Genomic DNA, 13,594 nt, shown 5'->3' with positions numbered 1-13,594 from the left:
TACTCAAGTTTTGTTTATACTAGACAAGAAGCTGACCCCTTTTTTTCTTGCGAATTTTTTTCTTGCGATAACTGCTAACTGACCCTGGTTAGGGTAAAATTACATAAGCTTTGACTCGCTATCGGTCAGTCGGTGCATGGATGGACTGATAGAATTATTTTCCACAACATTTCCCCCACATTGGTTTCACAGTTACACACACAAACTGACAAGATCAAAATTAGTATTTTTAATAAATGGCTGGTTCAAAGTTAGAGCTGTTTAGAGTAAGTGTAGTTTCTTTCAATCTGGTAGCTTCCAGCAGTTGTTGCCAGACGGTGTCAATCGAACAACTTCGAACAAAAATCGCAATCGAACCAATCGAACGTAATCGAACGCGATCGAATAATTGCGATTCGATTGTCGAACGTAATCGAATCTTAATCGAACGGCCGATTCCTGGGTAATATTCGATTGTGTTCGATTGCGTTCGAGTAATGTTCGATTGATAGTTGACTATGTTCGATTGGTGTGATTGATTGTCAATTACAGTCAATTACATTGGATTAATGTTCGATTACGATTATGTTAGATGAGTTTGATTGCGATTAAATCAAAATGGATCACTCTGTTAGAGCTTTTTAGCGTGGGCGGCCAAGTGCTTAAGTACCATACCAAAGCGAATAAAATCTAATACACAATTGAATCAATCGAACGTAATCGAATACAATACAATCGAACGTAATCGAAGCAATCGAACAGTAAATCCTGGATAATATTCGATTGCGATTCGATTGCGTTCGACAATCGAATTGCAATTATTCGATTGCGTTCAATTGCGTTCGATTGATTTGGCGTTCGATTCGTTCGATTGACACCATCTGGTTGTTGTTTTGTAAAAGATTCCCATTTCCGCGGCGCTGCACATTCTTGTTTTTCAGTCAGGATTTAGCCTTTTTGCCCATAAATTAGGAAAGTATTTTACGATTTTCCCTACCGTAGGTCGGGGAAACTTCGGACAGATTTTCAAGTTTTTTCTTTATTTCTCCTGGAATATGAAAAAAAGATCAACCATACTTACTGTACATAACATTTGTGTTATTGTCTTTCAGAAAACAAACGTTACAAGTAAATCAGCCAGGTCATTATGAAAGAAACACCATCTCAATTTCAGAAAGGTCAACTTCGTAAAATGTTAAACTTCGGAATGATTTGCCGTCACTCCAACGATCTACCATCATGACTGGATGCTGCGCTATTTCAAAACAAAAACATTGCACTTGAGGTGCCATTTGTTGAAAAATACCAAGAGACAAATTCGTGTGAGCCGAGAAATTAACGACATAACGATTCGAATTGCGCTTAATTGGTCATTAATTTTCTGGGCGTGCGATGGAAGTGTGAATAATCAAACTCATCAACCGATCATTAGTTTTTGCACGTGTAACTTTTTATGGACGCTAAACACATGATGAGAGGGTCTTCCTCAGATTGAATTGGTGAAACAAACACGTTTTATAAGAACTTTTTCGATTAGACTGTCTCGTTTCCTTATGGTTACTATCATATCGTTATATTTCATTAGATATTTTTCTTATTTTTCGCAGGACTTTCGGATGCTAAGTTCTAAGTATTATTTTTTTCGGAAGCCCATAAACTTTTCCGACTTTCAAATAAAGTAACAACGGTCTTTTTAAAACACCCCTGTGTCGACTCCCGCTCCACTTGAAAAATTGGGCCGAGATTTCGTATACGGTGGGGAAACATCTTTTCAATTTCAACCTCATTAGGAAATTGAAGCACTTCAAAACGACCCCAACAGATATTTTGATAAAAATTTCAACCCTATTTTTGATGTGTTGTTTTGAGTGAAGTTCCACCGGGGCTTTGTGAAACATGGGTGTTATAGAAATATAAGCGAGAGAGCTAAATGTTCAGTATACATGCACTTTAGTAGTTTCAATGAAATCGGGATCAAATCAGCAAAAAGCCATCGGCTGTGGACAAATGGGTGTTTTATACAAGTCAAGTGAAATTTAATGTTTGCTAAAATAGCGCTTTAAATAACTTAAGTTACTACTAGGAGGCCACAGCTTTTTTCTACACAGCCAGCGGAATAAATAAAACCCGGTCTTTGATGAGGTTTCCAATTTATCATGAGATAGAAAATTGACTTTCTATTCAACAGTAGACTACAATTTTGATTTAGATAATTGTTCGACGATGGACCAGGTGGACGTGCGAGGAAGTTAGCGCGATCAAGATCGTGGTTAAAAGTAACCCAATATACTACACAAGGCTTGCCTATGTTTTAGTAGTGAAAGAAATCGGAACGAAACGCCTTACTGTAAATCACGAATTAAATACTAATTAAATGTTTTGTTACCAGTGGGACTACGGGCGGTTCACAAGTTCGTCGATGCAGGTTTTATAGATTAGATTAAAAAAAGATGAAAAGAAATAAATACAAAATACCTACCGAGTAAGTAAGAGCTTCAATGGTAGACTAGAAACATAATACTGTATCTAATTCTGCTTCATTACCGCTGTATATGTCTTACCTTACTTTAAATAAGACACCCCTATCTCACAGTGGCCCCGGTGGAATTTTTTCCAACAGAGGGGGTAAAAATTCCCATTGATATTTTTGCCAAATTTTCCAGTGGGGCTGGATGATCTGTGACACAGGGGTGTAATAAGCACATACCATTTGACGGGTTTGAAATTTTTGAACTTATCGTCTTTTGATTTGAGTTAAAGGTTAAATGTTACGATAACGAAATTTAGTTTGTTAACACAGCCGAAAATGTATCGACTATATACACCCACTTACGGATTTAAGACGATAGAGCAAGTATGTCGGAAGCATACGAAGGAGTGCAACGCTCGTTAAAAGACAATGAATTTACAATTACAAATATCTTCCTCTGATAAGTTCGACATGGTCTAAAACCGCCTATACAGAGGTTTCTTGAGTCAAAATGATTTGTAAGCCAGCTGTAAGAACCATCGGCTGTCATATCACCAAAGCGGCCTTTTTGCTAATGATATTTCGATTGTCAATTTGCAGTATTTGACATATTCTAATGTTCTAATGAAGAAAATCCACCATCATCGACTTCTAATAAAAAAGGGTTTTCCCTTTACCTTACTTTATACTAATAAAGCACCAAATTATCTGCACGTTTATCATCAATGTCTGGTGACGTCAGAACAAAGTTCTTATAATTGCTTCGAAATCACATTATGTTTCTCTTGGGATTCGTTTAAAGAAGATCTTTCTCGGCTGACGGTAAAGCTATTCTCGCAGTGACTTTCTCGGCGAATTTATGGAGCAACTTTGAAGAGCTATTGAAGATTGAGGAATGCATATTTTTAGCCCAAATAACTTTTAACGTGACATTCAATGTCTCCTCTTTTCATCACGTAAATAAAATTATGAGGTCGCCGCTTTAGATATCCAACAAATCTCTTTACAATGGAAGATGGTAAAATATCGTGGTTTTCTTCAATTTCTTCTTCGTTTTTCTTTCGGCGTTCCGTCGCTTGATATGTATCGTCGAGTGTACTTCATTTCTGAACTGTGAAAAAAAAAAGTACGATAAAATGTTAAATCCTCGCGAAGTAATCACTTGTTAAAGATTTTAGTCCGAAGTTTCCTTCATTCCGAAGTTTCCCCGACCTACGGTACTTTCCTTCTCCTAATCACCTCATAATCGCAAGTTCTACTGTCAACTGCTCTAACTTGGGACGATTGGTCGAAACATGGGACTGTTGATATCTGGCCTGTATTTTCACTTACTGTTAAATCTCTTTGACAACAAATTTGTTTTGATAACTCCACCAAGTTTATCAATCATACTTTCTACATGTCACAATAACTTTCACTGATCACGTAATGTTTTCCGGTGCACTTCTGGTGTTCCAGAGCAAGATATCCGCGATATACATGAGAGTTGGCCCCTTTGAATTCCTTATGGTTCTTCTATGATTTTTTTTTAGATTGGTGTTTATATTTTCTTCCCAGTAGCTGTTTTCTACTTTTTCAACAATCCTGAGTTTTATGATGAGTATGTTGTAAGGTCACAGGTAAAAATCTTTTATTTGAAAAAAGTATTTATTTAAATAGAAATAAATGAAATATTCCCCCCTGGTCAATATTTTGTTTTGTTTTATTGGACCTACCCCGGTGGGGTGGAGGTCCTATAAATTAACCTGTGTTCGTTCGTTCGTCCGTTCGTCTGTTACCAACTTTTCTCAGGATTGAATCATAGGAATCTTTTGATTTTTGGTCCAAAGGTGCAAAATGGTAGTGGCCAAAATGTGACGAAGCCTGATTTTCAAAAAAAAAATTTCTTGGGCAAATTTGGGCCAAAAAACGGCTAAAAAACAGGTTTTTTGGACTTTGTGAAAAATTGGATTATTAATTTTTTCTGATTTTTTACATGAAAGTAGGGTACCATCATAGGTAAAAGATGGCTCAAGCAGATTCTTGCAAAAAAATTTTGTTGGCTCAAAAAGCGCATGTTTATCTATAAGAATCACTATTGATAAGCATACATCAATGTTCTTAGTCAAATTACTCAATTTTTTTATGAGATAGATGTTTTTTTTGCTCATTAGGGCTTACTTTTGATAAATATTAATGTTTAAACATGAAATTTTGGCTGCTTGGCCTTTTTTTATAGAAAAACTGGCCAAATTCGATATTTTTTTATAAGCACATTATCAATTACTTAGGTATTGCCTTTTTTCGAGATTGGCTCTTTCATTCTTTATGAATTTTTGCACAAAGATACATAACTATAAGCCCTCGAATGTGACGGAGCCCGATTTTCGAAAAAAATGTTTTTGGGCAAATTTGGGCCAAAAAACAGCTAAAAAACGTGTTTTTTGGACTTTGTGAAATATTGGATAATTGTTTTTTTCTGATTTTTTGCATGAAAGTAGGTAAAAGATGGCTCAAGCAGATTTTTGTAAAAAACGAATTTTTCAGCTAAAAAAACGCATCTTTATCTATAAGAATCACTATTAATAAGCATACATCAATGTTCTTAGCCAAATTACTCAATTTTTTTGATGAGATAGATGTTTTTTTTGCTCACGAAGTCTTGAATATGAAAGAATATTTCAAGAGCATGAAATTTTGGTTTCTAAACGTTTTTTTATAAGAAACAAGCCACTAATTTTAATAGATCGTCACTGTTTATGTTCTGAATAATTGTTTAATGGTCACGTCACGTAGATATCAATTATATATGTGTTAAATACATTAACCAGGTAGGTCCATAAAAGTATCACTTGTTTTTCTTCACTCCAAAAACAAAATTTTTCTTTACTTTTTGATAAGGCTTACAAAAGATGACTTTTTGGACTGGAGGATGGAAAAAATAAAAATATGAATGTTTTCAAACTTTAATACCAGAGAAAGTAAAATAAAATGTGCCTTTTGAGGAAACTTACATACACACAAAGTAGGAAAACTGGGTTGAAGTGCTATTACTGTACCCTTTTAGTTTCCCTCCATGCACCTATAAAATGAGGTTTGCTAAAATATTTCCTTTTTATGGGCAGATCAAATTGGGTTGGAGTAAGCAAAAATAAACAGGAATAAATAAAAAAAATTGCGAATTTCAATTTTATTTATTGGGGAAAAATCAAAATATAATAGCCGCATTCTTTTTCACCATCCAACACACAATTTTATTTTCATATTATTTTGGAAACAAAAAATTTTTGAACCATAAAATGAAAAAAGTAATCGCTTAAGCAGCGTTTCTTTTCTATTTTTGTTTTTTGTAATGATATTTACAGCAATTTATTTACTTTTATTTAGAGAAAGCTGTATCCTAAAGATGAAGATTTAGTTGTAAGTATTCACATCAAACCTTTTCAGTTTTTCTAATTTTATTAAAAAGGAAATTATATTTAGGCTTCATTGTAGTCTTTATAAAAATGTCTGGTCTAGAAGCCTATTTTTGTAACTTTTGGTTAACTTTTTCCTTTCTAATAAAGGATAACAAAAAATAAAAATATATTTATTGAATTTTGAACACATATACTTCTTTTGGGATTTAGTCACATGATTAAAAAGTTAGAAAACAAACCAATTTCTCAATATGAGATTAGATTCTAGATCTGATTTCAATGAAATAAACAAAAGGCTTCTAGATATTTTTTTTTACAGAGCAAGGCTTCTTGGTCTAAAAAACAAATTGAAGCAAGAAATTGCAAAGGAACATCACACCTACCTACACACCCTTTCTCATAACATTTTCAAGTGTCACAATAAAATTATAAACTTTTTGTTGAAAAATGATTACCTTTTCATCTCCGAAACATTGTTTGTCTTTTGAAGTGATATAGAGAACTCCCAAAAGTCATTACGCGATAATAATCGATATCTTGAGATTTTTAAGCCAATCAAAATACAAGCACAGAAAACTGTACTTGGTCTCTCCTGGTGACCAAATCCATTGCTGGGGCAATCACCATTATAAAAAAAGAAAGATTGGATTCAGTAAATAAGTTCTCATCGCCAGGTTCCATGGCTTTATCAGCATTTCTGACTTATACCTGGAATGTTTTTGTATTCTTATTTTCTAGAAACTCCCTAAAACAAGAGAAGGTATGGATGCCCTAAGGAAAAAGTTTTTGGATGAACGACAAAAACAGCAAGAAGAATAAATAATGATTTTATTAAATCTTTTGTATATTTACTAATGTACATATTAATTTTTTTCCTGCAAGAATTGTTATAATGAATTCTTAGTCAACTTCTATTGTTCTGTTGCAAAACTTCAAAGATTAGAGTTAGTGTTTTAAATTGATATGCAAATCATTAAGAATCGTTTTTAAAAATCTGAAAAGTTTTTTCCCTCAAGAGATAATATGCAATTGTCTGATCATTTAAATCTTATTCATCTAGATATTTACTTTAGAATAAGCTTACAGTTACACTAGTTGAAAGGAGATAGCAAACGGTAAAAAAAAGTGATAAAGTTAAAGAACGAAAACCTGTTGAGGGTTAAGTTATTGCAAGAGCAATTTCACAATGTGTGAAGGATAAAAATGTTTTTTTTCAGAGAAGCTCCACATAATATATTCAAATGATATGACGTTATGTGTTATCTGTTGTAGTTAACTATTGGTAACAGGTGGAAAGAATGGTTTTCAGATTATAATTCTTTTAAATCCCCACCATCTATATAATAGTTGATGGAAACAGCTACTGGAATTTCACCGCTATTCAAGAAATTAATGAGAATCCATTCCCGAGCCTAGCAATATCAATATTCATACAATGCCTTTTGTTATGGCTAGAAATTCGAGGATACAAAATTACCATCAAATTTAAAACCTTATATGAAATGATTGTTAAAATTTCTTTGGAAAGAGAACACAAATACACTCTAACCAACTAGAAGCAAGTTTCCCAGGACTGAAAGATGAAATGGGCAGAATTGTTTTTTTAACTGTCAAAGAAAGATTTTTTGAAAATGGTAAATGTCTTATAAGAGCTGGCCTTCATACTGAGACACCTGGTAAAATCTACAGTGAAAAATATACAAGACTTTGTCATGAAATGCCAAGAATTATGAACGAGTAACAATTGAAAATGGGTTTGGTTATGATGATACAGTTCTGGTCTACTACTCTTCAATGCATTATGAATCGGCTGATTGTCCTGTTGGAGGTATTTATTTTTCATTAAGTGTGCGTAATGCTTTTCAATTGTGGGATTGTCAGATCATACCTGATGAAAATGGTCATGAAAATATTGGTAAATATGGAGACATAGAACATTTGAGAAGTTTTTTACGCAAACAAAAATTTCATTGGATAGTATAATATATAAAAATAGTCGGATGTCTGATCGAACACCGATCGAGCCTATACCAATGACAAGAATTGTAAAAGCATTTTAAACATAATATCTGAAGACTTAATTTACAGATTTCTTGGCAAATGTTATCTTATTTTGCCGAGGATTTACAAGTATGTTTATAGGGCTTTATTTGTTTTCTTTAGATACTGTTAATAAGCTGTTTTATTCTTGCGTTAATAACACTTCTGTTTTCAATTGTTTTTTTCTTGATCTATTCTATCATAGTTATTAACCAATCATAGTCCATGCATCGTCTAGACCATGCCAGAGAGCATTTTTTAATATTTCTGAAAAAATTTTTATTGGACCCTGGAACAATTATCATCTAACCATCTAAGAGTATCGTAATTTTTAAGAAGGAATCTTATTTTCTTTCATTTGCTCACTTCATTGTCATTTTAGCGAAAAGTAATTAATAAAATGAAATTAAAATTAATATGCCTTCAATACTTATGCCAGGATGAAAATATTATTGCTGTCAAGGATCGTCTTAAAAGTAAGAAATATTTCTATTTGACCTACTTTAGTAGGTGTTGTTGGGCAGTGTTGGTGCTTCTTAGACAGACATTGTGACGTGCCGTGGCACCCATAAGGTTCGGCCTCGTGTGAGCATCGCCTCCCAGTGTCGTTCGAGTTTCATGGTATAGGCCATGACTTGGCAGCTCGCGTCTGTCAAGTTGCTGTGTCTGTCAGCGCCGAGATTCCTACTCCTTCGTGGGTAGGACCCATCCTGAATGCATTCGGAGGGCTCATATCTATCTATCTATCTATATATCTATGTTGGTGCTTCTAAGATGATTTTGTTGTTTTTACGTCACATTTTTTGTGTTTTTTATTCAGAAATCTTACACAATTTTGCAAGAATATCTACTATCATGAAAATGGCAAAAATTTCCAACATAAAATCTAGTGAAAAATAATCTGACTTGAATATTTTTGTCTACTCACTTTCGTTTACTGTGTGTACTTGATTTATAAATTAGTTATTCCGAAGTGAAAGATTTTTAATGCTAAATTTTCTTATAGACCTACCGCAGACCTTGTTATATGAAATATGCCTCAACTTATCACCATTCGGTCTTCATATTGTGCAGGACTTCACATCCATCAAAGGTATAAATTGCTTAAGGCCACATTCACGCAAAATGAGAAATAATACTTTAAACGTTTTAGTAAGGTCATTGGACCTTTAAAAAATGAAGCAATTCCATTCTGTCCATTGGGCAAATCTGACTTAACAATTTAAAAAGTGGGAACTTCTTTCAACTTTTTATTTTTTTCGCTCGACACTTTTTTAATGACGTAATCTTTTCTGCAGGCAAAAACGATTAACAAAAAACTTTGTGTGAAAGTGGAAACCGGCCTTAAATGTTAGATTTTGATTTTCTATCAATATCTATATGTTGATTGAATTTGTGAAAATACTGACTTTTTTTGTGCAATGTTTTTGCTTTTAAAGGAAAAAACACGTGTGTATACTTTTTAACTGCACAACGAACTTTATAATACTATCCATACTTGATTTCATCAACAAGAAAATAATAATTTAAAAAACTTTTTTTCCCTTTCCAGCTGAAAGACTTGACACATTTTGGCAGAACATCAATCTTTTAGCATCTTTCCAACCACGTTTTTATCGATGTCACCAAATCAAAATTCACACTGAGATAAATGACAAGAACCAACAGAACATTGTTCAGCATCATAATAGTAAACTGTTTTCGAATTGCCTTGGAAATTTAATGATGGATTGTTTACATGCTAATAAAAATGTTGGTGAGTTGTTTAAATCGTGTTCTGTTCCAGTATCTTTTTGTTGGGATTCCATACTTTAATGGGATAAAAATTTCGTGGGGATTAAATTTAGTAGGATTTGCAGATTTGGGTGCCATCCGCGAAATTAAGTTCCAATGGAAATTTGGAAAGGCCTTGTTCCCAAAATGTCTAAAAAAATCTCCAAAAATGTCAAATAAATACTTTTTAAATGATCAAAGAAGCGCTAATAATCCCTATTTCAATAACCAACATGCACGATTGGATAGTAAAAGACAAATAATCGTAAAAATATTGTCTTGCAACAGGTTATCTGCGAAATTTAATCACAGCAAAAATTTATCCCATTAAAGTAGTTTAGGAAAGACGATTTTTTAGAAAGGCAATTCTGAGAAGTGAGAAGAGAATTGAAAAAAGGCTATATGTTACTTACAGCTGGGTCTATAAATTTAAGAAAAAGAAATGTGACAAATAATTTAAAATTTGTAAGTTTTGACAACATCAATTAAAAGGTAACTAAGATTTGATCTGTTTTTCGGTTTATGATGTACGTGTATTAATCGAAATTTTCTGAAATTATATTTCTCCAATCATTATTTCCAGGTAAGCTGATGTATCTTTTGCAAGGAGCGTACTTGAAATACTCAGATCGAACAAAACCTTCCAAAACCAACACCAGAATGAGTTTATCACTAGTTTTAAATCGTCTTGCAAACAAAATTACAAAATTGATCATTAGTGGTACATGTGCTAAAGTCATTTCACAGAACTTGGATTTATTTTTACCAATATTGAAGCAAATTGAACAGTTAAGTGTCAATTTGGATATTGGACGTCTGGATGATTTAGATGACCTTATACATGTTGTTCACGTGGCTAGATATTTTGGTTTAAAGGATGTTAGAACGAACTGCTTGTTTCAGAAATTGGCTCTTGCTAAACACGAAATGATCTTGAAAGCCATTTACGGTGCACTTCCTGAAGATTTATTGAAGAACAAGGATGGAAATGTTGAAAATGAATTTTTGTATGATTTTCAAATGCTATCAAATGACTTGAAAACAAGTGAAACTGGAAAACATATTGGCACCATGGATAATGGTTTCGACTTCATTGGAAATTATAATTGTTTAGATGAACACTATACTGGTCGTAAAGCAAAACGTCCGAGATTATTCAACACTGAAAGCAACCAACACCAAGATTATATGGAAGAGTTTTATTCTGAACCTTTTCACAAAAATAGTGAAAATGAAAGCAGTCAAAACATCGACGAGGATTTGTACAATTTTGCTTTGGAACCTGTTGCCGAGACGATAAGAATCAACACCAAAGTCAACAAGTTGGATATAACGTTACCACATCTGACAGACATCTATAATAAGGCTTACATACCTGCCCTAAAGAAATGGCAAAACCTTCAATGTCTATCTTTAGCTAAAATGGTAATTGATAAATCAGATTTCCAAGATGTTTGCCAAAACTTGGCATTCAGTTTGTGTGAACTAACATTGAATGAATTTGATTGTGTTTTACATCAAGATGCAATATGCAAGTTGACAGGATTGAAGAAATTGAAATTATCTTATTGTGATATTGGTGAAAGATTTTTTGAAACTTTATTATGCAAATCTGATTGTGTAGGAGAGAAGATTGATGAAAGTTCTGAAGCACATCCACAGATGATAGTAATTGAAAATAATTTAAATAGTGAACCAGTTTTCGGATACTTTAAGAACGCAACAAAGAATTCTTCAGAAAAATCTCTTCATGACGACGGAGTGAATCTCACTGAAAAATCTAGTAACCTAGAAATTGGAAGTCACCAGAATGATGCCAATGATCAATTTATACAACAGGATCTAAAGAAATCAAATCCGGCAATGTCATCATTGTCATTTACCAACCTTCGAGTATTGGAGATTATTGGTGAAAATGTTATTTCCAATGATTTGGTACAAGGATTGAAATATGATGGCTCTTTAGAAGTGTTGTACATCGTTTATACAGAGTTTGATGAAGACATTTTGTTGCAATTATTCCAATCTGTTGCCGGTAAGGGTATTTACTTTTATTAAATTATCATGATTGAGACATTGGGCTTTTCCAGAAAAAAATTGAATATGGGGGGTTGAGGATATAACATTTTTAGAAAAGAAAGCAAAGGACAGGGCAATTTTTGTAGATTTTCACTTCCCCCAGACAATATATCCTCCACCCCCCCCCCCCCCCCCATGTATAGACATTAGCGAGTTTATGTATTCGAGATTTATCGAGGGGGACGGTATAAAGCAAAGTTGACATGTCTCCAAAATCACCGTCGACTTTGCTCGACGACGGTAAAAACACCAAAATACCGTCGTCTGTTTAGGTGAGCAAAGGCGACATAGAGCCGTATATTAACTATCGACTTTGTTTTGTATCATTTCACTTATCGTCGCCCTCGATATCCTCCGATACATAAACTCTGTATTTTCTGGAAGAGACATTGATATGATTAACTAATTTAATTCGATTGGTTATACGAATCAGAAAGATCAACATCATCACTGTTAGATATGAAGTGTAAATACTTTTCTATATTTTGTAAAAAGGACTCATATGTGCTCAACTTCGCGTTTGCAATTCGTGATATTCATGATGTAATCTTATGTAATCTTTTCGTTGATTGACACTCCGAATCAAACATTTGGCCGCCATTATTGGTGGCAAAACAAATGCGTTCCCCAATGTTTTCCAAGCAAGGACCCCCGGAAAAAATAAGAAAAGATTAATACAGAAGTCCAAATACTCCAAATCAAAGAAAAAACTCTTTCATTGAAATTCTTTAATTATCTGCAATAGATTTCCAAAAGATATTTAATTCTATTATATTACGTCACAAGATATTAAGCTTTCTTTTTCGTAAATCCCCGGTTTCGATACAAAATAGGTTAGCGGGACAATTTTTTTGGCGGCAAGTTGTTACGTCACATCTATTGTTTAGGCGCAAAGATTACATCATGAATATCATGAATTAGTTGATTCTCAACCATTGGAGCCGATTTTGGGCCACTTTATCTTTTTGTTATATTTCGAATGCAATTGTTTTTATAAGAACGTCAAAAAGTTTAGATATGTTCGGATGTGGTTTTGGGTTTTAAACGCCTAACAATGTTCTTTAAAAAGTGTTCCTTTTTTCAGCATCTTATGAGCATTTTGGTGTAGTTTTTTTTAATATTACATGGTTGAAATATTCTTAGAATGTTCTTAAATAATTTGCCTTGAGGTTTTTTATAATTATAGTAGGGGGCAAACCCTTAGGACCCGTGACACAAACCCAACCTGCTCCATTTCAATGAATGAAGTATTTAAAGAGTTTTTCGCGAGGCTTAGGAAAATATTTTAGGACTCAAAAACTGACGTCACAAGCGAAACCCCTTGACCTCTAAAATTTGACGAAATTTCAAAGTCAATAAAACCCAAAGCGACTTATACCCAAAAATGATATAGAGGACTTTTAAGTGGATATAGTCGATTTTTATCAACCCATTTCAAGAAAATTAACGACGTCATTTCCGGTCGATTTGTCTGCTTATTTTCGTGTAATAAGGTAGTACCAATACCGTACCTGATGTTCCCCTCTTTCCGTCTTTTTCCAGGTCATCACTATTTGAAGAAGTTTCACATCCAATCGAAAGGATCAAAAAGCTTTCTCCCGACAAGTAATTCTTTTTTTAAACTTTTATTTTATTTAATGCCCGTTGCACTGTCTGCTTTTAATTTAATTTCAAATTATTTTTACCAATATCCATTCCTCTTGTTCCTAAAAGGTAAAACTAAAACACCCCCATCTCGCAGACCTAGGATTTTTTTTAGCCAGTGGGGGTAAAAAGGACGGAAACACGATGGGGATTGATATTCCCACGTTTTTTATACCTGGGTATTTAGATTCTTTTGTTTTCAAGGCAGAAA

At 33.6% G+C, this 13,594-nt stretch overlaps 2 protein-coding genes across 2 annotated transcripts in view; both read left to right on the top strand.

The window, feature by feature from the left end:
- Positions 1 to 72: 72 nt before the first annotated feature.
- LOC136802312 (protein PET100 homolog, mitochondrial-like) lies at positions 73 to 6,750 on the top strand. Its single transcript, XM_067059030.1, has 4 exons — positions 73 to 266; positions 3,982 to 4,068; positions 5,816 to 5,848; positions 6,586 to 6,750. The coding sequence occupies exons 1-4, from the start codon at positions 237 to 239 to the stop codon at positions 6,664 to 6,666; spliced, it is 231 nt and encodes a 76-aa protein (XP_066915131.1). The 5' UTR covers positions 73 to 236; the 3' UTR covers positions 6,667 to 6,750.
- A 2,693-nt stretch (positions 6,751 to 9,443) lies between these two features.
- Positions 9,444 to 13,594, top strand: part of LOC136802275 (uncharacterized) — a 38,282-nt gene continuing 34,131 nt past the window's right edge. The window contains exons 1-3 of the mRNA XM_067058989.1: positions 9,444 to 9,643; positions 10,244 to 11,695; positions 13,282 to 13,344. Coding sequence (XP_066915090.1) covers positions 9,610 to 9,643; positions 10,244 to 11,695; positions 13,282 to 13,344 — 1,549 coding nt within the window. The 5' untranslated portion in view covers positions 9,444 to 9,609. The remainder of the gene's footprint in view (positions 9,644 to 10,243; positions 11,696 to 13,281; positions 13,345 to 13,594) is intronic.

This window comes from Clytia hemisphaerica, unplaced genomic scaffold (assembly GCF_902728285.1).
Source record: "Clytia hemisphaerica strain Z4C2 unplaced genomic scaffold, Clytia hemisphaerica genome assembly, whole genome shotgun sequence".
NCBI lineage: Eukaryota > Metazoa > Cnidaria > Hydrozoa > Leptothecata > Clytiidae > Clytia > Clytia hemisphaerica.
Note: the sequence above shows the minus strand (reverse complement) of the source record. Positions and strands in the feature narration are given on the sequence as shown.

What these genes read in the sequence shown, in the direction of transcription:
- LOC136802312 (XM_067059030.1), top strand. Translation starts at nt 237, where the DNA reads ATGGCTGGTTCAAAGTTAGAGCTGTTTAGA. An exon ending in CAAAGTTAGAGCTGTTTAGA is followed by an intron (nt 267 to 3,981) that starts GTAAGTGTAGTT and finishes ATTTTTTTTTAG; the next exon opens with ATTGGTGTTTATATTTTCTT. An exon ending in CTAAAGATGAAGATTTAGTT is followed by an intron (nt 5,849 to 6,585) that starts GTAAGTATTCAC and finishes CTTATTTTCTAG; the next exon opens with AAACTCCCTAAAACAAGAGA.